Below are 23,468 nucleotides of genomic sequence, written 5' to 3'. Positions count from 1 at the left end.
TAAAATATTCACTATTAAGTTGTAGTTGAAGCTCTCCAATGTTAATGGAGCGATTAAACACAAATCCATATAACGAACGATACTCTCGATATATTTACCACCGATAAGTCACCAGTGTAATGCGTCAAGTCGTTAGGCCCCGTCTTACATTTCCTGATACAAGTGTCACATTTTATCTTTCTCCCTTTGGCTAATGGGACAAAAAATATACAATCCTAAGAACTAACATGTGACAAAATGTAATAGTTTTTTAAACCAACTAAGTGATACTATGGGTGACATTTATCAACGATGCCAAACGTCGGAAATCATATAAATCTTTCAAACTGAGCGAATTAATTATCCACACAATTCTAGCTCATTAATAATAATGACACTGTCTTATATTCTGTACGTACTAATATCAGAAGACATTCCATTTTAAACTAACTCAACAAACCCAGACTCGGAATCCATGTGTTATAATAGCAGTGACATTTAGGACTCAAAACCACATGTCGAACCGTTTAGTACTCCGGTCCTGCAGTTCTCGCGCACATAATTATTAAATATGTTTGCTGCTATACGATGCTGATCGTGTCACATTCGAACATTTCTCTGAAGAAGAACTAAAAAATAACACAGTTATAATGGCAAAATTAAATAGCGAAATAACGAGATATTTTCAAGTCTTTGTAAGCTTATTCTACATGTCACACAGTCCTTGCTTTGCATTATGCAAGAAATCCTTACTAATGACGATTCTAAAACATTATACTCGTAAGAATGAAATGTAGACTACGAATGATAGCCAAACCTCGTTATAACAATAACTGGACAACTGAAGACATCGTACTAAGTCGATACAATAAAGTACATGACATTTCAAATCCTGATAATACAATGGTAAATTTTACTGCTAACCTCTTGTGGTAACGCAATAGTGAGAAAGTTAAATTTTGTCTACCTAAACCACAGTTTGAGCACAATTGTCCCTCCTAGATCTACTTAACCTAAATACGAGGGTTAATCTTTTTAGGGAGAGACAGCACAATTAGCAAAGAAAGAGAAAAAGTACAAATTTGGATAAATTCGTTAATCAAGCCAAATTTAAATCAGAGAAAGAAGACTACTTTTGTTTAGCAAATGTAATATCTTAAATCACAAATAGTACATGCCTAAGACTATCATTACCATTTTAATTTAGTTCTTTTTAAGTACTTTCTTTTAATTGAATTTACCTTAAAGGTACTTACAACTGAAACCTTCTTGCCGCGTAACTAAGTTAAAAACCGATCTCTCAAGTCTGCAAGAAAACAGCCGTTGTAATTAACTAACAGTTAATGTACATTCATATGAATATTTAGCGAAACAGTAGTTAATAAAAAGAGATATTCTTATTATTATCTTTTTTTTATTTTTGGAAATAAATTACCGAGAGGATGATGGTACCCACAGTACTGTTCTCTTTCAACTCATGTAACTCACACAAGTGGAATAGTTGGATGGATCTATCCAATACCATAAAGCTCTCAAAACTCTCTTGGTGATATTGTTCCAGGAATAAAAATTCCCATAATTGCCATTGAGATCCCTAATGGTAATCCATCGAAGCAGTCAAGATGTGAGATTAAACTTATTAATAACTAAGATTCTATCATATTTTACGCCATATGATTGTTAAGAACACAAAGTTCCGTTATTGGTGGCAGATTTTACTTTCGAGATAGGTTGTTAGAATTGTTACACCGATACATGATTTGCCATTTTTATGTGTACAAACCACAAGCTCAAAACCCCTGACAGTCAATAGCAGCTTATCACCTCTTTTGCAGACGTAATCAATGTCGAACAACTCGTATTGAGCCGCAGTTCACCCATCGACAGGTAGAACAGTCTATACAGTCACATACAGACCCTCATGACACTATCTATGACCACCGAGCGTTATATGTAGCAACTGCGTGAGTACTAGTTCCTTTACATGATAACTAGCACGGCACTGGACATGTAAACTTCTCATTGTAGATGTATTTCTATTTACATACAATTGATTAAAATCTGGAAAAGCGTGCTTCAACATGATACAGTGAACTTAAGCGTGGAAACACTAACTTTAACGTCACATTTTCACACAATCATCGTCCAACGCTGACACAAATCCATTACGCTTGGGAAACCTGAGGTGTTATGAAATTGTCTGAATTCTAGAGATGATCGTGAATGGTTTAAAGCACATAATCGGATTTCTTAGGAATAAAAATAATCCTACTCATCAAATGTATGACGAATACGGGAACTGCATTTCTGAGTGTATGATAAGCACGTCAAGCCAGCTGGAGATGAATCTTAGAAACAATGAATCCCATGAGCTCAAGCAAACAAACGATACTCATGGGAGATATTAATGTGGACAATCTCACGGAAAATAATGACAACACAAATCTTCAAGAACTTCTTGCTACATATGACATTGTGAGAATGAATCTCCCTCCTACGCAAATCACAAGTGAAACTAAAAAGTCAATAGACTGGATCTGCACTAACATAGACCCTGAGAGCATAAAAACATCCATCATCCTGACAGGCTTATCTGACCATACAGCACAAACATTTTCCCTTAAAACATCAAAAATAATCAAAAAAACCGTTAAGGAAAGAAAAAGACTATTTACCAATAGAGAACTAACACGGTTCAAGGAAAAACTACAAACACAAACCTGGGACCAGATCTTAATGGAAGAAGATGTCAACCATGCCTATAAATCCTTTCACAGTGCACTACAACTTATATTAAATGAAACCTGCCCTCTGAAATTAGTCAAAGGAAGACAACATAAAAAAAGACAGGTCTGGGATGACGAATGCAACCAACTGAAAAATGCGTACATCAGTGCTTTAGAAATAGAACAGCGTACAGGCCTAGCAAAACATAAAGCACAAACAGTGGAGAGGAAAAGAGAATATGACTTGAGACTGAAACACCTAAGGCGAGAACAAACTACAGCACACATTAACCAAGCAGAAAATAAATCAAAATCGCTGTGGCAGGCAATAAATAATGAAAGAAAAGCAACTACTAACACAAATTATGATCAGCTAAGTCTTCAGCTAAATGGAAAAATAACAAAGGACCCACACGAAATGTCCCTTAATGTATATTTTGCAACAATAGCAGAAAACACACTCCAAACACATAGTAGCAACATTAATCCTGCAAACCCTGACCCAGCTCCAGTCACAAATGAGAAATTACAGTTCTACTTAACAACAAGCGAAGAAGTAAAAAATCTATAGACTCCTTAAAGCCTAAAGGATTTAGGTTATATTATAATTCTTTTAGGAAACAGCTTGAAGCAAAAAAATTGAGTTAGCTAAATCAAACTATTATAGAAATAAAACTGGAGAACAATATTGGTAATCATAAAGCTACTTGGAATACCATTAAGAATATGACTGGTCAGAACATAAAGAATGATATATTTTGTTTAAAAATTAATAATACAATGATTTCAGACCCAGAAATAGTTGCTGACGAATTTAATGATTTCTTTCTGTCGGTAGCTGATCACATAATAGAGGATAACTTCAATTCCGAATGGTTTGGAGAACTGCCAATACAAAAATAATTTTGTCCTAGTTCAAGAGAGGTCATCAATGTTGTTAGGACCGGTGTGTTGTGATGACATTGTGAGAATAGTTAAGTCTCTGAAAAAATGGAAAATCGCCTGGGATTTGATGGTTTGAACTCTTTTTTAGTTAAGCATATCTGCTCAAGGATAGCTGAAGTCTTTACGTTTATTATCAATTTAAGTTTTAGCACGGGAATTTTCCCTGAGAGTCTTAAAAAAGGGCTGTTGTAATACCAATTTATAAAGGTAATTCGCCCAACATTTGTTCAAATTTCCGCCCGATCTCATTGATTTCAACATTTTCCAAAATAATAGAAAAAGTAATGAAAGAAAATCTTATTAGCTTTTTAAATAGAATAGATTTTTTTAGCAATAATCAGTATGGGTTTAGAGTCGGAATGAATACAGAACGGGCTCTTTTAGACTTTGTTAGCAAATTAAATGAAGGTATTAATAGTGGTAAGTGTGTGAGTGGACTTTTTCTAGATATAAAGAAGGCATTTGATACAGTCAACCATGCCATTTTATTAGAGAAATTATATAATTGTGGGGTTCGTGGGGTAGCTCATGCTTGGTTTTCCAGCTACTTACAAAACAGAAGGCAATGTGTGTTAAAATCAAGGGTGTTTTGAGTAAAATGGGTGTAGTCAGGCACGGAGTCCCCCAGGGATCGGTCTTGGGAGCAACTTTGTTCCTTGTATATATCAATGATCTTTGTAATTTTTCATTAAATGGCCAAATCACCGCATTCGCGGATGGACACGGCCTCTGGCTATTTAAGTGAGACGTGGGAAGAATCAGATCAGAAAGAAAAAATTTTAACCGACCTGGAAGCTTTAAAAATGGTGGTTTTACAGGAATAAATTAGTTCTCAACACACAAAAAACTAACTGCATTAATTTTAATTTAAGGGGGTTCATTGAATTTAATAATAAAATTATATATAAATGTTTAGATTGTTTAAATACGATTAATACCTGTGTAAATTGTTCAGAAATCAGTCCAAACCAGAGAAGTAAAATATTTTGGGTGTAATCCTAGATAAGCGAATTGAGCTGGAAAAACGCATATAATTAAACTAAAATCAAAACTCATAACAGGAATTAGACTTTTTTATCACTTGCGGGACGTATGCCCAATCCAAAACTCTTCGTTGTTTATATTTTGCCTTAGTAAATAGTAGATTAGAATACGCTATAATTTCTTGGGGTGGAACGTATAGATCTACAATAAAACCTGTGGAAAACATTCAAAAATGGTATGTTAAATTAATTCTAAAGAGAAGATTAAGAGAACCATCTCATCCGTGTTTTGTTAGTATGAATATTTTGCCGTTTACGTTTGTATTTATATATTTAAGGTTTTAAAAGGCTTTTTATTTAATTAGTGGAAATTTACCATCAAATGTTAACTTTTTTAGACAAGGTCTTAGAAATGCTAGCAATTTTAGAGTTCCTAAACCTAATGTAACTTTTTATACAAAAACATTTAATTATACAGGACCAAGACTTTTCAATAGGTTGCCGCAAAATATAAAAATATTACAAAAGTAAATAAATTTCCTTAGAAGTGTTAAAACCTGGCTTTTAAGTATGGACAGAAGCAACGTTGAGTATCTGTTAACTATTATCCAATAGGTAATTTATTATGTTAACCTTTATTATTTGTTATTTTGGTTTGGCGGTTTGTGGAGATGTTTAAACATATATTTTCTTTACAATAAGTATATTCTGTTTATTTTTAATTTCACGAAGGGTAAGTTTGAGTTTTGTTAATTCTGTTTGCTAAGCCATAAAGATGTAACAATAAATTAATTTATGGGATTAGAAGATATAGATAGTTATAGTGTCTGCAACCGCAAATGAACTCTTTATTTAAAATAAACTTATCTGGTGGAATCCCTCATCAGGCTTTGCCTTTGGGACCCTATTTTCCTAATAAAATTATATTTTATTTGTCATAATATAGAATTTTATATATGTTAGTATACATATGTAATACGCATATGATTTTGTGTTGATACTTATATTTGTGTTTTTTTAGGAAATAAATCATTTATTCATTATTTATTCATTTATTCATTTAAAACATCGTCTGGTATTGATGAAATATCCGCAAAACTAGTTAAAAGATGTAAAGAAGAACTGATAATACCACTAACTAATATAATAAATAAATCCCTACAGCAAGGTATCTTCCCAACTGTTCTGAAGACCGCCAAAATATATCCAAAATATAAAAAAGGACCACGGAGTGAACCTGGCAGCTGCAGGCCTATATCACTCATCCCGACATTCTCCAAAATAATTGAGAAAATTGTCCTTACCAGACTCCTAAACCATCTCGAACAGCATAATCTACTTACAAACAAACAGCATGGATTCCTTAGGGGTAGGTCCACAACAACAGCCCTGGTAAAGCTGACAGAACACATCATATACCAACTAGAGGAAGGATGTTCAGTAACTAGTCTGTTCCTTGACTTTAGTAAAGCTTTCGACTGCCTCAATCACGATCAGCTACTACAAAAACTAAGAGCCCTAGGCGTAGGAGGTAAAGAAGCAGATTGGTTTAAATGCTACCTCAAGGGAAGAAAACAATCGGTAGAAATAAATTACACCCAAAATTATACAAACTATAAAATTCAATCAGCAACAACTGAAGTGAGAAGAGGGGTGCCTCAAGGATCCGTGCTCGGGCCGGTGCTCTTCCTCCTCCTCACGAATGATATGCCAAACTGCCTGGATGATGCCTGTTCTATATAATGTATGCAGATGACACTGTGCTTACCATCTCTAATAAAGTCAATGAAATGCTCGCAATAAACACGACTGCATGCTTCAACCAAACTAAACAATACTGCACAAATAATGACCTAGTATTAAATGAAAATAAAACCGTACAAATAGTTTTCAACACAAAAAACAAAATTACAAACCTAGCACCTCTCCTGGACCTGGAAGTAAGCAATGTGACCAAATATCTAGGCATCACAATTGACTCGAAATTGTCATGGAAGCCTCACATAGACCAACTAAGTAAGAAACTCTCCTCAAGTATCTATGTAATTCGCAGAATTAAACAAGTATGTAGCATGGAGGTAGCCAAAGTTGCCTACTTTGCTCTTTTCGAAACGCACCTAAGATACGGAATAGTATCATGGGGAGGAACAACAGCGTCCAACATGGGAAAGATTCTTACTCTACAAAAAAGAGCAATTAGATGCCTAGCAGGACTACATCACCATGAAAGTTACCGGGAATCTTTTAAACAACTAAAAATTCTCACAACAATCTCACTCTACATCCGGGAAACCATTCTGCATGCAGTCACTTCACAGCAGTTAAGACATCAGGAACAACATCCATATAACACAAGAAATGCCACAAACTTCACCCTGCCCTTACACCGCTTAAGCCTCTCTGAGAAGAAACCCTCATACCAAGGAGCGCTGTTTTTCAACCACCCGCCCGATCATCTAAGAAACCAGCCACCTCAGTGTTTCGCGAACCAACTAACAAAATGGCTGCAAGAAAGGCCCTACTATTCAGAGTCCGAATTCTTGAGCACCTGACTCAGTGCAAGACAAGAGCTCCCTCTGGACATCAAACTTTGTATCAACTTTGCATTATATAACTATGACACAAAAACTATTTCCATTGTATAAATTTTACTAACCACAACTTTTGTTTTATGACGCATGTACTATTCTCTATGAATATGTAAATAAAGAAATTGTCTATTGTCTATTGTCATTAAATCTTCTATAAATAATCATTTGTTTAACAATATTTGCTAGTGATAAGATATGTTCAATATGGTGATTTTTTTTTTTAATTTACATTTATTATGAAGCCAATGAATACAATACAAGAAGAGACACTAAACAAGTAAAAAAACTTAAGAAATCAGGCAAAGTGCGGACATTTACTCTATACGCTAGCCAATGTATTATGTAGAAACTGACCTGTGGTGGAACATGTATGGAGCGTATGGATGTCAATAGACCTGTCTATAAATACTGCTCTGTACATAGAAAACCACGACCTGAATAATAAAAGGGCTTATTCTGTTTCATACTGTATGATTGACTGTTTATGAATATATTTAATGTAGTTGATAAGTGCAAAAAACATACAACATAATTGGCTGAGCGTTAGCGGAACTTGTCACTTGAGTGGCTGTAACATTTCATTTATGTTGGTCTGTCCATATAATATCTCGAAAACGAACTGAACAATAGACTTGAAATTTTGCAAAGAGCTTCAATTGTATACAACATATATTGAGTCCAATGAGGTCTTATGGGTTTTCATGATGACAACTATAGTAGAATAATATAAAATAGTAGAATAAATAAATTTGTAAATAATCTTAATACACTCATTAAAGATTTTAACATAAGATATACAAGTATCAATACAAGTAGCCTAACTATTCAAATAGATAAAACTTAATTTTATAGCGATATAGTTTTTAACTTTTATGATTTAAACACTAATATGAAACCAAGATTTAATGAAGAAATGTGAATGAATCATGTGTCTAGATATCTGGGGAAAGCTTTCATCAGTATAATTTATAGCATTGAACTTTATTTATGCATGTACAAGAATGCATAAATACATTTATGTCTCGAATGCATATACTATTATGGGGCGTATCCAACCATGGAATTTGATTTAGCGTCATTGACGTATACCATTTATCGGGCTTTACACTTGCCGGGGGATGTACAGACTTCTTTTCCGGATGGTTGTCTGTCATTCTATATGTCAATAATAAAATGTAATAGACTAAAATTTTGCATCGAACCTTAGTGAAGCCTGTTATGCTGCACCTAGTGTGACCTACCATTACCTTATACTCAGCATTTCTTCAGTGAACACTGTTTGATCAAAATTCAATATTTTGAATACCACATACACAAAATCCACTTCTTAAAGTATTTTGAAAAACATATGACTTTTGTCAATTCAGGGTTAAATATATTGATTTGGCTATTATAATAACCTATCCAAACGTTAAAAACGTGTTCGTTCCAAAAATTCTAGAATTATCGATCTGTTTTTTAGATATATTTTTATGTTATGTAGAGTTACGTTGTACCGTAAATTAGTTAATTAAATTTCATACAATGTAAATTTCGCAACCTAATCAGCCAGTATAATATAATATTAATTTACATCCAATGTTCCGGAACTAAATTATTGGGCGGAGTAACTACCTAATTGGCACGCGTATGAATTTTTTCTTCTAACCCTTCGTAGCAGCCCAACTACGTAACCGATCACACCTCGCGCGCTTTGTCCGTAAGTAAAATTTATCTTTTCGTATTATTAAATTAGCCCTTTGACGCCAAACGTATAAAATGAATGTAACGTAAAGTAAAGATGTGATTAGTAAAGTAACTTACCCTTGAAGATCTTTTATTTGCTTGATGGAGATAGATAAAAGGTTGTGGCGTCGTCCTTATGGTGACGAGCACGTTGTTATAAATAGTAATTTGTATCATTAAATGGCTAATACCGTCGCGAATTTGTTTTAGGCGAGTTTACGTAGCTGATGTATCTCAAGTGTTGTTTGAATAGATGGCTACCACTTCCTAACTTCTACTCCTCTTCAAGAAATAACCGTTCTTAGACTACAGCTTCAATGTCTCGTGCCAAGACGCCGACACCCGGGTTGTGAGTCTACCTATTGCGAAGGGAAGTGAAATATTATTGTTTTGTAAAATAAAACGTCGTACGCATAATTCAATAGAACATTGGATATTTTAGGCCCACCTAGAAGATATTCTTTTTAGTTATTATATTCTAATTGGCAGCAACGTGGCATTACATAACTTTCCCTTTACCATCTAAAAGTGGTGCTTTTAAGTTTTCGTAATTAAACTGAACTTATAAGTAAACTTTGTATTTCTAGTATTTATTACTACGACCTCAGAAGTCACCACCCCCATGTGTTATCGTCATACGGTACACATTTTTATTGCGCCAATCTGCTATTGATGTGCCTACTCTGCCATCAACTGGGTGAAACTGAGTGAAAACGCCACAATGCCTGCCATTAAAATAGAATATTTGTCTAAAGATGAGTTGGTATTTGAACTGATATCTAGAGGTATTAAATTAAATAGTGACTATACAGTAAATGAACTCAGAAAGTCCTTAAGACAGTGTTTGAGAAACAATATTTTACCTACTCCTAGTAGCCTATTAAAAATAGACCACAATCAGGAAGTAAAACTTCTCAGTGAAAAAGTGATATTATTAGAACATGGGTGCAGTGAATTGAACAGTGCTAGTTCACCTTTAGAAATCACCAAATTCCAAGAAAAGTGTAAACATTTAATAAACCGTTTATTTTTAGACAACCAGCTAGAACTAAGTTCTGTACATAGTGAAACTTTATCAGCTTTAAAGTGTAGGCTAGTAAATGTTGAACAACAGTTAGCTAAAAACTTGCTACCTACAGTGAACCTAGAACAGCTTAAAGTGTTAGAAGCCAATTTAAATGAATCATTAGAACAAGATGAGGCTATGGAACGGGCAGTGAAAGAACAAATAGGCTCTATTTCTGTACAACCACCAACAATATCACAGCCTACTGCCAGTACCCCCACTTTGCCTATAATGCCTATTTATAATGCAAACAATGATTGTATTAGTCAACCTATGTCTGGTTTAAATATGTTTAATAAGTTAAACAACCCTGTAGAATGTTATTTACAAAATTTTACAGTAACAAATGGCTTAGTAGTACCTGAGCTAATAAACTTTTTGAAAACTTTGTTAAAACTAAAATGTGAAACTAGCCTATCAGAAAATGAAATTTTAGCATTGTTACCATGTTATGCAAAAGGTCCACTTTTAGCCAAAATAATACAGTGTAAGTCTGTCATGCCAAATGTCAACTATCTACACAGGGAATTAATTAGTGCTTTTATCCCTGTAGGCCTAATTGAAAGACTAAGACTAGATTTAGTTTATAGGCCACAAAGGTTTGATGAGCCACTGTATGAATACATCTATGACATCAAAGAGCTCAGTCAAGTTTTATTGTGTAACATAAGTGAACAGGACTTGGTAACTTGTATAAAAAGAGGTATTAAGCCCACAGATAGAAATAAGTTGATTTTTGAAAACAATCCCATTTGTTTTACAGATTTGGAAAAATTGTGTATAGCTAGTAACAATATAACCTTTAATGATAACTTAAGGGACAATTTAAGTAAGACATATGTTAACAACATGTATCCACCACATGTTGAACCTAGGAATAGTAGGCCTACTATTAAAAACCCAAAGTTATGTTTCAATTGTAATAGGCCTAGCCACTTGGCAAAAAACTGTTTTAGGAATCCAAAAAACTAGTTGGTAGGGGAGTGGTATTACACACAACACCTAAAAATATCCCTCCCCGGTTTCATAAGTTTAAGAATAATAATTTTATAAATAGTAATACAGTAAGAAAAGAAAAACACTATTTTATGAGAGTCTATGGTAAGGTAATTAAAAATTGGAGTAAATTAAACTATAGAAAACCTAATTTAAGACTAAATGTTAGACAGTGTAACAATATGCCTTTAATTGAAGCTATAGTGGGTAAAAATGTAAAAACAAACTGCTTATTAGATACTGGTGCTACAAGAGATATAATTAGTAAAGAATTTTATGATAGCCTATTGTTGAATAAAAATGTTTCTAAATTAATGAAGTCAGATGATAGAATGTTTGCTGCAAATAACACTGAAATAAAATGTTTTGATTACTGTTATGCTAAGATAAAAATTTATAAATTTTGTTGGAAAGTAAAATTTATTGTATTGGATAATTTAAAATGGGACATTATATTGGGAAACCCATTTATATCTAATAGCAAATTAATTTTAGATCTTGATGGAGATTCATGTTATTTTAAATTTAATTGTAATGAGAAAATAACTATTGTCAGACAACAGCCTTTTGAACATGAAGTAAACAGCATTGATGTAAAAATAGGGTGCACTAGAGCTGAGGCTGAGATACAAAACCTTATAGGGGATTTTCCAAATGTTTTTAATCCAAAATTAGGAGAGGCTTTAGATTTGGAAGTGAGATTAGTTCTAAATGACCCCACACCTGTAAATATTAGGCCTTATTTTATGAGCCCTCCTACTGTAAATAAGATGAAAACAATAATACAGGATTGGTTGGACCAAGAAATAATTGAACCCAGTACTTCGGCCTACTCCAGTCCAGCCTTTTTAACCAAAAAGGACAGACTTGTAGTCAATTATACCGAATTAAATAAAAAGTTACAGAAAATTGATTTTCCCATTGGTGATTTAAATAATTATTATCAACATCTTAGTGGAGCCAAATATTTTTCAATAATAGATTTAAGAAAAAGTTTTTTGCAATGTCCATTATCACCTGATAGTCAAGATCTTACCTCATTTAGCACTATATTTGGTAAATATAAATTTAAACGAGTACCCTTTGGTTTACATGTTGGTAGTGCTGTATTGTCCGCCTATCTGGATAAAGTCCTAGACAATATAAAATTTAAATATGTGATAAATTTTTGTGATGATATCTTAGTGTACAGTAAAGACCTTGATTCGCATTTAGTACATGTCAGAGAGATTGTAAATAGACTAAGCAAACATGGCTTAACGGCAAACCTAGAGAAAGCAAAGTTTTGTTTTGAGGAAATCTCCTTTTTGGGGAATTTAATTAAAAATAATACAGTAACTATAGATCCCGAGCGAACAAGGAGTATAAGAGAATTTATGCCGCCTAAGAACGCCAAACAAATTTCACAGTTTTTAGGTATGACTAATTTCTTTTCAAAATTTATAAATAATTATGCCGAATTATGTAATCCTTTAAATCGTTTAAGAAGGAAAAACGCTAAATTTATTTGGACAAGTGAATGTCAAGATTCGTTTGTAAAGTTAAAAGAAGCTATAATGAATCCTCCTGTACTCCAGTTAGCCGATTTTTCAAAGCAATTTATAGTAATGACAGATGCTAGTGGAATAGCCGCAGGTGGTTGTTTGTTACAGGAAAACGACCAAAATGAATTAATGCCAATAGCCTATTACTCTAGGAAATTTACTGATGCCGAATTAAAATATACTGTTTATGAAAAAGAAGCTTTGAGTGCACTAATTTGCATAGAAAAATGGCACGAATTTTTAGAAGTAAGAACCTTTAAATTAATAACTGATAACCAAGCTTTATCCTATGTCCTCAATCACAAAAGGAAGGTAGGAAGACTTGCCCGGTGGATCGAGAGGATTTTGAATTTGCCATTTGAGGTGGAATTTAAAAGTTCCACCGATAATGCACTGGCAGACGCCCTTTCACGTATGTTTGAGGGCGAGTCGACGGGAACAGCTGATCCGAGCCCCAGTGACTGCCGGAACGTTCCAGACCAGGATAAAAATAGATTATCGATTTCCTTCTGCCATTCAAACTCCTCCCGAAGGCAAAAATGTAAACCAACATCTAATGTAAAGCCTAAAATGCAGATAAATAATAAGTGCAATAAGAAGGATAATTTGTGGTTGTTAATTAATGATTTGCCATTAGCGTTTAAAGATTTAGAAAAATATCAACTTCAAGATAAAGAAACTCAGCAAATCATTCAATCTGTAAAAAGCAATAGTAACAATTTATGTTATTTTATAAAAAACAATTTACTGATGTACAAAAGGAATGTAAAAAGTAAGAGTAAGATATTTTTGCCTGTACAGTTAATTGATTTAGTATATGAATTCTTCCACAGTTCTTTAATAGGAGGTCATTTAGGCATTGCTAGAACGCAAAGAAAAATTAATCAGTATTTTTATAGACCTGATTTAGACGAAATTATAAAGGCAAAAGTGAAAACATGTAATGTTTGTAAAATGAGTAAAGTGTGCCAAAGAAAATATGAAGGCGAATTAGTATCTGTGCCATTTAAGAACAATATGGATTGTTTATTCATAGATCTTTTAGGTCCCTTAGTGAGAACTAGAAACAGCAATGTATATTTACTTGTAGTTGTAGATGCTGCCAGTAAATTTCTATGGCTAATCCCTTTGAGGGAATGTAAGAGTGCTGAAATATGTAATAAATTAGACCGCATAATTTTTAACAACTTTTCTGTACCTAAAATAATAGTGTCAGACAATGCCGCATATTTTACATCACTGTATTTTAAGAAGTTCTTATTTAAGAATTTTATTGAACACCGTAGACTAGCGCCTTACAGGGCTAATGGAAATCAATCAGAAAGGCATATTAGAAACATATCTACATTATTACGTAGTTTCTATCACAACTGTCATAGTAATTGGGATAATGACCTAGGCTATATACAATTAAGTTTAAACACCGCCCATAATGAAAGCACAGGTTTTGCTGCCTTTGATTTAATGTTTAATCATTCCTGTAATAATGCTTTATCTAATTTATGGAAGCTAAATGATCTAATTGGTGAGAATTTGTCCAAGGAAACTGTTGTAAACAATTTAAAGAGAGCTGTGGTGAATGTAAAAAGGAGTATAGCACATAACAGTAATAGACAAAAGTACTCAGAGCAAAATGTAAAACATCCCTTTAAGTTGCATTCCTTAGTATGGATTAGAACTCACTATTTAAGCAATAAGGTAGAAAAGTTTTGTGCAAAATTAGCACCAAAATATGTAGGAATTTATAGAATTTTATATTTTTTAAGCCCTGTAACTTGTATTGTACAACACACTGAAAATGTTTTGAATGTAAAAAAGGTTCATATTGTAGATTTAAAATTAAATTAAGACCTGTTCTGTATAAATAAAAAAAAAAATTTGTAGCATCCCTAGCTTAAGGAACCACTTGCTGCCAAATTTAAAAGATAAGATAAAATCCAGGAAGTTAACTGTTTGGTGAATTCTTAACGAATGTATCAATGGAAATAAAATATAGAAAAAGAATTTGTAAATAGACTTAGTGTAAAGAAATGAGACAAAGTTGATCCTGACTGTTTGTAATGAGGGAACCAAATATGAAAAATTGTCTGTGTTTTGTAGGTATGCCGAAATGTTGAATTTTGAATTTTGTAGATATATTTGAAGTGTTAAAATTCATGTAGATGTAAGATGTATAGGATGTTGTATGTAAATATATATATTAAGAGTGATGCAGTATTAATAAGAAATGTGAGACTTAGCTTCTCGTGAGGGGACGTTTCATTCCAAAGCATTCGATCCATATTGGTAACTTGTCCGCAAGTCTCAGGGTATTTAATGGCAAAACACTATACACAAAACACTGGTATGAATGCAAAAAGAAGTATGAATGTGGCGCCTATATAACAAAACACTACACTACACTTGTTTACGATTTAATCGCCTTAAATGCCCTTATTCTTGCAACGACCCGCAAATTCTAAAACGCTGCAACGTGCACTGCATGAAAATAGTTTGCCTAAATTGATTTTCTATTTTTGGTCCCTAAGCGAGCAGTCATAGAACTGCATTGGCATGCGATCTAGCGGATTTCATAGGAAACTTTTGAAACCCCGCGCTATCGTATTGTTATGGTTGAATTTGAATTTATGTAATGAATAAAAGGTTGAATTAAGTTTGTTATTTAGAATATGTTTAAAGTAAAGCGACTAATTAGGTTGCGAAATCAAAACAGGGGGGATATTCTGTACCGTAAATTAGTTAATTAAATTTCATACAATGTAAATTTCGCAACCTAATCAGCCAGTATAATATAATATTAATTTACATCCAATGTTCCGGAACTAAATTATTGGGCGGAGTAACTACCTAATTGGCACGCGTATGAATTTTTTCTTCTAACCCTTCGTAGCAGCCCAACTACGTAACCGATCACACCTCGCGCGCTTTGTCCGTAAGTAAAATTTATCTTTTCGTATTATTAAATTAGCCCTTTGACGCCAAACGTATAAAATGAATGTAACGTAAAGTAAAGATGTGATTAGTAAAGTAACTTACCCTTGAAGATCTTTTATTTGCTTGATGGAGATAGATAAAAGGTTGTGGCGTCGTCCTTATGGTGACGAGCACGTTGTTATAAATAGTAATTTGTATCATTAAATGGCTAATACCGTCGCGAATTTGTTTTAGGCGAGTTTACGTAGCTGATGTATCTCAAGTGTTGTTTGAATAGATGGCTACCACTTCCTAACTTCTACTCCTCTTCAAGAAATAACCGTTCTTAGACTACAGCTTCAATGTCTCGTGCCAAGACGCCGACACCCGGGTTGTGAGTCTACCTATTGCGAAGGGAAGTGAAATATTATTGTTTTGTAAAATAAAACGTCGTACGCATAATTCAATAGAACATTGGATATTTTAGGCCCACCTAGAAGATATACTTTTTAGTTATTATATTCTAATTGGCAGCAACGTGGCATTACATAACTTTCCCTTTACCATCTAAAAGTGGTGCTTTTAAGTTTTCGTAATTAAACTGAACTTATAAGTAAACTTTGTATTTCTAGTATTTATTACTACGACCTCAGAAGTCACCACCCCCATGTGTTATCGTCATACGGTACAACGTTACATGTGTTATGTTTATTTTTCTTCACAATTTGTTAACATTATTATTATGTTAGCTTAAATATAAATAAGGTTACTTATTGTCGAAAACAATTTTATGTATTATATTTTTATTTTGTATCATGTGTTTTGTCTATTTGCATTGCCGTAGGAAATACAAAAATAGAAAAAAATATTCCGAATAACGACTAATAAAACCTAGCGGAGTTTTAGTGTAAAGCTGATTCCTAAACCTTTCCTGAGTAATTCATATTGGAAGTGCATAACTTATGTTTCGGACATCACTAGTTAGTATAAATAAAATTGCATTTTTCAAATGGTGATACTTTAATACGTGTATACCAATGAGGCAAAGTTCGGAACAAGTCCTTAACAATAAATATTATAAACTTCTATTATTATGTACTTCATGGGCAGCCTGGTTATTGATTTGTAGGGTTGGGGAAGGATTTCTTCAGCACTGAAATCAAGTACAGACTTGTGAGAGATTGATGACCACGATTTTACAAATTTCTCTATATTTGTGTTCCATATACTTTCCTATTTCTCAAATGATAATATCTTGCGTAGGACTGCAATGAAATAGTTATAAAAAATTAAGAAAACTGACATTGTTTAACCTCATTGGTCAAATAATATATTAAAAACCCATACAGATTACGTGTTTAATTCCTTTCACGACCATTATAGGACAGCAATACCTCTGAATAAAACATTTTTCTGCTACGTATTGTCCATTAGAGCCAGTTCCTGCAATTGCATTACCTCGGTAAATTAAAAGTCAAATGTACTGTCAGCCATCTTAATTTAGACACATAAAAACAATATTAAACCTCGATAATTTCATATTTTTACTGATTATTTAGGAAATAAATTGGATATGTTTTTGCTTCAAAAATAAATAATTAGAAGACCTAATTCAAGCTTTTGTGTGTTTTAATCAGTTCATTATGATAAGAAATCTTCCATAAATATACGTTCCTATAATTACACTTTGTTCCAACGGAAGTACAAGGTTGTTTTACTGCACCCGGCTCTTAACGGCGGCACCTCATTGAGTGTCAGCTCGAATCCAAGTTCCACTGCGTTCAGTATCGTAAGGTTGATTACTGCGTGACGAGTTCTATCAGCGTATTTATAAAAGTATTTTATATAAATTTATTTATACTTGTTTAATTGCATATACTATAAAATGGCGTCCATTCAAAGATAACCTAGTGGTTTCTAAATTATTATTAAATAATTTATCTTAATTTTTTCTTTCCAAATTAAGTAGTAAAATTTGTGGGGAAACGGGTTCATAAAATGTTTTAGCTCTATATACAGATTAATTTGGAATAAACACAATATACAAATTAGGCCTAACTGAGAAAAACTACCATGTCACTTTATACACGATACTGGTTATTACATTATAAATCGTTTGTTGAAGTGGGTTAGCCATCATCGCCACTTAATCTCTCGGGAGTACGCAAACATTGGCACTGGTGGGCGCGCCTTCTTTGAGGGCTGATTAATATTCGAGTTATACCTCTTTTATATGTTGCCATGTTAGCTGTCCAGCGGGTTTGAAAAATGAAAAAATTGCAAGAAGAAAAATTATATTAAAATTTTGTAAAATCACAATGACATAGACACGTGTAACATAAAACCATGACCATGAAATCAAAAATATGTATTTCCGTTTCTACCTATCAATGTTTGATTGACAACAACAGCAAATAACGAGATATAATTTCTACAAGATATAATCAAAATAAAAATACAATTTCTTGTAAGATAAATTTTCTTGGATGAGTTCTAAACATACACTTTCGTGTTACAAAGGTGGTGAGAATGCTATTGGTGATAATTAATCAAAACTATAACAATATTCCTTCCGGAGCAATCAACAGAAATTGGTAGATTTTGTTACAACCAAAATGTAAATAATTTATTATCATGGGATCTACGTTGTATTAAATATCTCAAACCTTTCGAGCTACAAAACAATTTTATTAAAAAGAGGAAGAAATGTTATAAGAATTCCAGAATATGTTTATTTTTCTCTGTAGGTTCATAAATACCAGAATTTTGAACAATTTTTAAGTTAGAATGGTTGCCATATTGAAATAAAATGGCATACAGGACTCGCCAATGAATTGAGTATAGTTATTTACTATCATCAATTTTTTTAATATCAATAATTTTAACTTGTTTGGGCTTTTTGAAACAGGTATTGTGTCCACAAGTTCTGATCTCTCATCTTCTGGATTCGTCTCCGTTCAAAACAGCAGAGTAACTATTAAAATAACATTAGTTTACAGGGAATCAGGTAAATATAAAAGGTAGAAGATTTTTATATAATAGTATAAATTTAAAGAGTCTGTTAAATTAAATCAGTTGTTCCGTGTAAACATTGTTTTATAACAGCGCAACTATATGTTTGATTAGTTTAACCACTATTTTAATTTGTTTTGATTTATAGGCTTGAAAACATACAGTAAGGTTGGTATTAACAACACTTTTTATTTCAGCATACTATACAACCATTCTTGAGCAATGATTAAAAACATATCTAGATAAGAAAATTAAAAGTTAGTATGATTATACTTATAAGTGTACAAATTTAAATAAGCAGCGCTTGACCTGTACTCAATACAGGTATCAAAGACAAAGCTACTATCTATTTACTAAACATTTAAAGACTGTTATAGAACCATCTTAGTTATCTTTTGACAGAAATAGGCTTCTCAGATCTCAGGGAAGCAAGGCAAAATCAACTATAGCACAACATTACTAAAACCGGAATAAATTACAACGGGCATTAATATACATATTTTTATGATCATGCCAATTAGGCAAACTGAAAAATGGAGTCGGAAATATAATTTACTCAAACCAAATGGTCAAGTACATAATAATATATAATAACAAACGTCAAAACGTATGAAATTGCGTGCAAAACCGTTGGTAGCTGCTAATGAATATCTTTAAATATAAAAGTCTTTTGTCAACTGGTAACTTAACCGATTTTAATCAAATTTTATATACATATATTTTGTGCCCAACTTAAAAGATAGGGTATCTTTTTATCTCGATTAATACACGTAAATTATTAATCAAATAAATGCGAATTTAAGTTATTTTTACCAATAACGGGTTGAATTCACTTCTAGAGTCCGTTAAATTTAAACAACTATGTTTTTAATTCATAAGTTATGAGAGACGTCTCAGTTGATCTACCGTGCCTTTGAGATCATATCAGTTAACATCGTTAGTTAACATATCAGAGAATACCTCTTCACCTAGATTGCACTGTTTGTAGTCTGGGTGTCTCTGATGTCGAAACGATGCGGGGAGTTCGTTTTGAGCGTCTTCGTTCTTCGTCATCGATTATTTTTGGATCCCTTCAGACGAACATGGCTCCAGATTTCAGGAGTCAAGTATGCAACAGCATCAGATTTAACTCATGCACCATATAGTTCAAAAGCATTTACCAGTTATGAAATTTCAAATGTTTATCTCAGTTTCAATAAATTATCCACACCATTTTTGTTTTTTATTTTCTTTATTATTGATTTATTGCAAACCACATGTCAACCAAGGACATGTTATTGTATTGTATTGAGTAGGGAAAAGACAATAATATTACTTTTTAACTCCACCAAACTGTCAAAAGTAGATTTTTAATAATTTTATTGCATGATTAGTTAGCTGAGCGATAATGAAGCCTCTCATTTAAGGGCTGCAAACATTTTATTTACGACTGTCTCTCTGTCTGCAAAACGAATGGAATTGTTGAATTTAAACTGTACAAGAAGCTTTATTTCTACATGAGCAACACTGAGTTCGATAATGATGCATAACATGGGATTTAGCCGAGAGTTAGTGAATATATTTACATTCGTCTTATGGGTAACCATTATGGCAACGATTCAGTTTCAGAGTAAATACATTTTTAAATAAACTCAGAATATTTATAATTATACAATGTTATATATTTACACATTTAGCGTAACTATCCCTATCATTTTATGGTTACTTGGTGTTAAGACTTTTATGATTTGTACACTGCAGTGGTACATACACATTTCTTTTACAGAAGATTGTCTGTCGTTCTATCTGTCAATAATGAAATGAGCTATAGACTGAAATTTTGCATTGAACCTTAGCGAAGGCTGTTATGTGGCACGTGGTGTCGCCTAAGCCTCCCTTGTTTCTAGAAGCATTTAAAGAATTCGATCGCGCTTTAATTATTATAAGACATCACCGTCATGATCGAAGTACGATTGGCATCACTTATGCTCCAAATTCTACAATATATACTGCAAAAAAGACGAACAAGGAAGTAAGACATGTCATGTCAGTAAGCCAGCCACAAGGAAATATTCATGACACTAATGGATGGTGTTATACTGTAGGTTACACAACAGCTGCTGCTCAACCGCACATTATGTGGGCACTAAACTTGTGCTGTGGTTTAGTAGTAAATATTTACAATAGAGACATACCACACAACTAACGACTATATAAGGTATGCAGAATCATCGCCACAACTCGCTGAAGTACTTTAGTGTTATCCAATACAAGCCATAATCTTTACATCTCGTACGTTGTTTAAAGGTTTTTAAAGCGTCCCAACGCGTGTAGACACCGACTGTTATTGTCTAGCCCTAAAATCGGGGATTTTAAGCATATCCTAATCTGATAACAGTGAAACTAACTCAAAAGCCACAATTGAAAGGTGAAAATAAGTACCACTATTTTATGAAAGGTTGATTCAATAATTAAGTTAAATAGTTTTTTACGAACAACGCTAGTAATAAGAACAATCATCTAAATTAATCACGTATTGGCTTACCAACCAATTAATCCCCAGATTAGTATAACATTTACCATTGTTAGAAATAATAAAATGATGATAAAGTATGTGTGGCCCTTTATCTTTCCAAACCATCTATCCAAAACCAATTACATTAATTATTACAATAATTGTTTTCTATTGTTTAATAATAAATAATGCTATTCTAACTAATTCCTATGAATGTTTTCTTAAGCAAACATTCCAATACAACTTCTATGCAGTAAAAGCCCTCTTGAAAATTTAAATCAATTAGTTTTTCACGTAAAAACAATTAGATAAATGACAAAACAAAAAGGCACTTTGAAATTGATAACTAAATCAGGAGGTCTCACCGTCGTTCTGTTCCTATAGAGACCAGTTCAGTAACTAGTTTTTATCATTGTAGATTCTTTCCTTTGGTTTTATATTGATAGAACCGGAGTGCTTTAAACCTTTGTAATTACAGAAACAAATATGAAAACTAAAAGTTTATATATATATATATATACATTTATACATGGTTATCGTTTATTTTAAATATATATACAGGACTTTTGCGGACATGTTCCATCACTCATTTTTGTTGTGACTTTTTGTATCACTGATGGATGGATCATACAAATCCTCACACAGAAGGGATTTGAGGAATCAGAGACACTGAGAAAGTACTTCAAACATTCTCTGGTTAGCACGGAACACATAAATGTATAGATTAATAGAAAACCCATTTAAAAATTTCAAAGGCACTTACCTTTTAAGCCAGCACGTTGAGTGTTCCCCAAATAATGTATTTTTTTATATAAAAGAGCCTCTGTAACATCCCCTAGTGAGTCACCACCAGATTGGACGTCGACATCAAAGGGTTTTCTGAGGCACCACTCAGCCACAACACTCTCTTCTCAGTCGGTTATTTGAATTTCATCGTGTAGCTTTAATTTATCAACTCGATATGGGATATGTTTTTATTCTCTGGTGATTGAAATCAGAAGCAGTTTCATTACTCGTTTCTAATTTATTTCACTGGGAAAGTTATGTATATGGGTTGAACCTAAATTTGCTTTTTAAAGGAGGTTTTTTATTTAGGATGCATGAATTTACTTTATGTTAATTGTCTTTTTATTGTTCATTCTAAATTTTTACACGAGATGATTTACTTACCAAAATATGCAACATTTTCTACACCAAAACAGATGTGCTGGCTCTTAGATCTGAGTAACATACTAACTGAAAAATTTTATTTATTTTGTTTATTTTAATGGAGCAATATTTTAACCTATTGGTTTTGTTCAGCGCAAAGGATGATTGCTGATGTCGGTGGCTTTCCCGTAGCGTTAAACGTTTTCGTAAGTGTAATAAAAGAAGGTACCGTCCCCTGAGAAATTTATCTATTTATTTATCTACTTATTTATTTGTAGCAAAATCCATAAATAATTATTAACAGTTTATAAAGTGTGCCTCAGTAAAGTCTTATTACTCAAGAATCTGTGTAAATATCTTAACTTTTTTACCATATATCTGTTAATCTGGCCGATGGATATCTCGGGAAGAAATTGAGTACATATATGAAACAATAAAAATAACATTTCCTTTTATAGCATGATGTTTCTTTAAACATTTATTATGAAGCCCTAATTTATTTTCTAAACAGTAAAACTACAGGTGAAAACACATTTTTATTACTCCCAAAGAAACTATTTAAAATTCTGATTAGAAAGTCATATACACCTGTATATAGACTTTCATTTTTAATTATAACTACATTCAGTATTTGGGTAAATCAACTCATTCAGACAGAACAAGAAAGATAAAAGTCTCAAGAGAAACACCAAGTTGTTGTTTTATCTAACCAACTGTAGTGAAATATAGGAAAGCCCCTCCACAAAGTAATGGTTAGTCTTCAAAAGAACACTTTAATGTGGAAGTAAGCCGCAGTTCTTTGAAGAGGAGCCACACAGTCGCGCCGTGCTGTGACAAAGTGTTGAGACCTGAGTTTCCTATTGTTCTCTTTACAGGTGGTCATCCTAACCCAGAATGTAATATTTTATCGTTTTTTGTGTAGTAATTATCTCTTTTCTAAAGTTAAATAGAGCTTTGTGTAATATCTTAACTATGATGTTATCTATATTCTAATGGGATTAACATGTTCATCCCATGACAATAAATTAATAACATTTCAGTGGTCACAAAACCAGCTACCATGAAGGCTATTGCAATAGGGTGATTTTGTATAAAACATTTTCTGGTGTGCAAAGAAATAATTTTTTATTTTTCACCCATTGAAACAATATTTGGCACTTTTTTGTTAAAGTCTCATGATATTAAGAGCCGGCTGTACAGACGGCCATCTTCATTTCAGTCCCATGTTGAACTTCCCACTGTCCCACTGTTGAAGTTTTTGACATTATAATGTTTCGTTTAAAAAAAAACGCTTGGTACAAATATTAATGCTTTTAATTTGTTTTGCATATTTTTGTGGTTTATT

The 23,468-nt window shown here is 32.8% G+C and overlaps 2 protein-coding genes across 4 annotated transcripts in view; one reads left to right on the top strand and one right to left on the bottom strand.

Moving 5' to 3' along the window:
* LOC124365332 (orexin receptor type 2-like) overlaps positions 1 to 23,468 on the bottom strand; it is a 361,016-nt gene that overhangs the window by 105,798 nt on the left and 231,750 nt on the right. The window lies entirely within an intron of this gene.
* Positions 2,338 to 6,376, top strand: LOC124366990. Its single transcript, XM_046823679.1, has 2 exons — positions 2,338 to 3,030; positions 5,798 to 6,376. The coding sequence occupies exons 1-2, from the start codon at positions 2,338 to 2,340 to the stop codon at positions 6,374 to 6,376; spliced, it is 1,272 nt and encodes a 423-aa protein (XP_046679635.1).

This window comes from Homalodisca vitripennis, chromosome 1 (genome assembly GCF_021130785.1).
Source record: "Homalodisca vitripennis isolate AUS2020 chromosome 1, UT_GWSS_2.1, whole genome shotgun sequence".
Classification (NCBI taxonomy): domain Eukaryota; kingdom Metazoa; phylum Arthropoda; class Insecta; order Hemiptera; family Cicadellidae; genus Homalodisca; species Homalodisca vitripennis.
The sequence above is the reverse complement of the archived record's forward strand: the minus strand, read 5'-3'. Positions and strand labels throughout refer to the sequence as shown.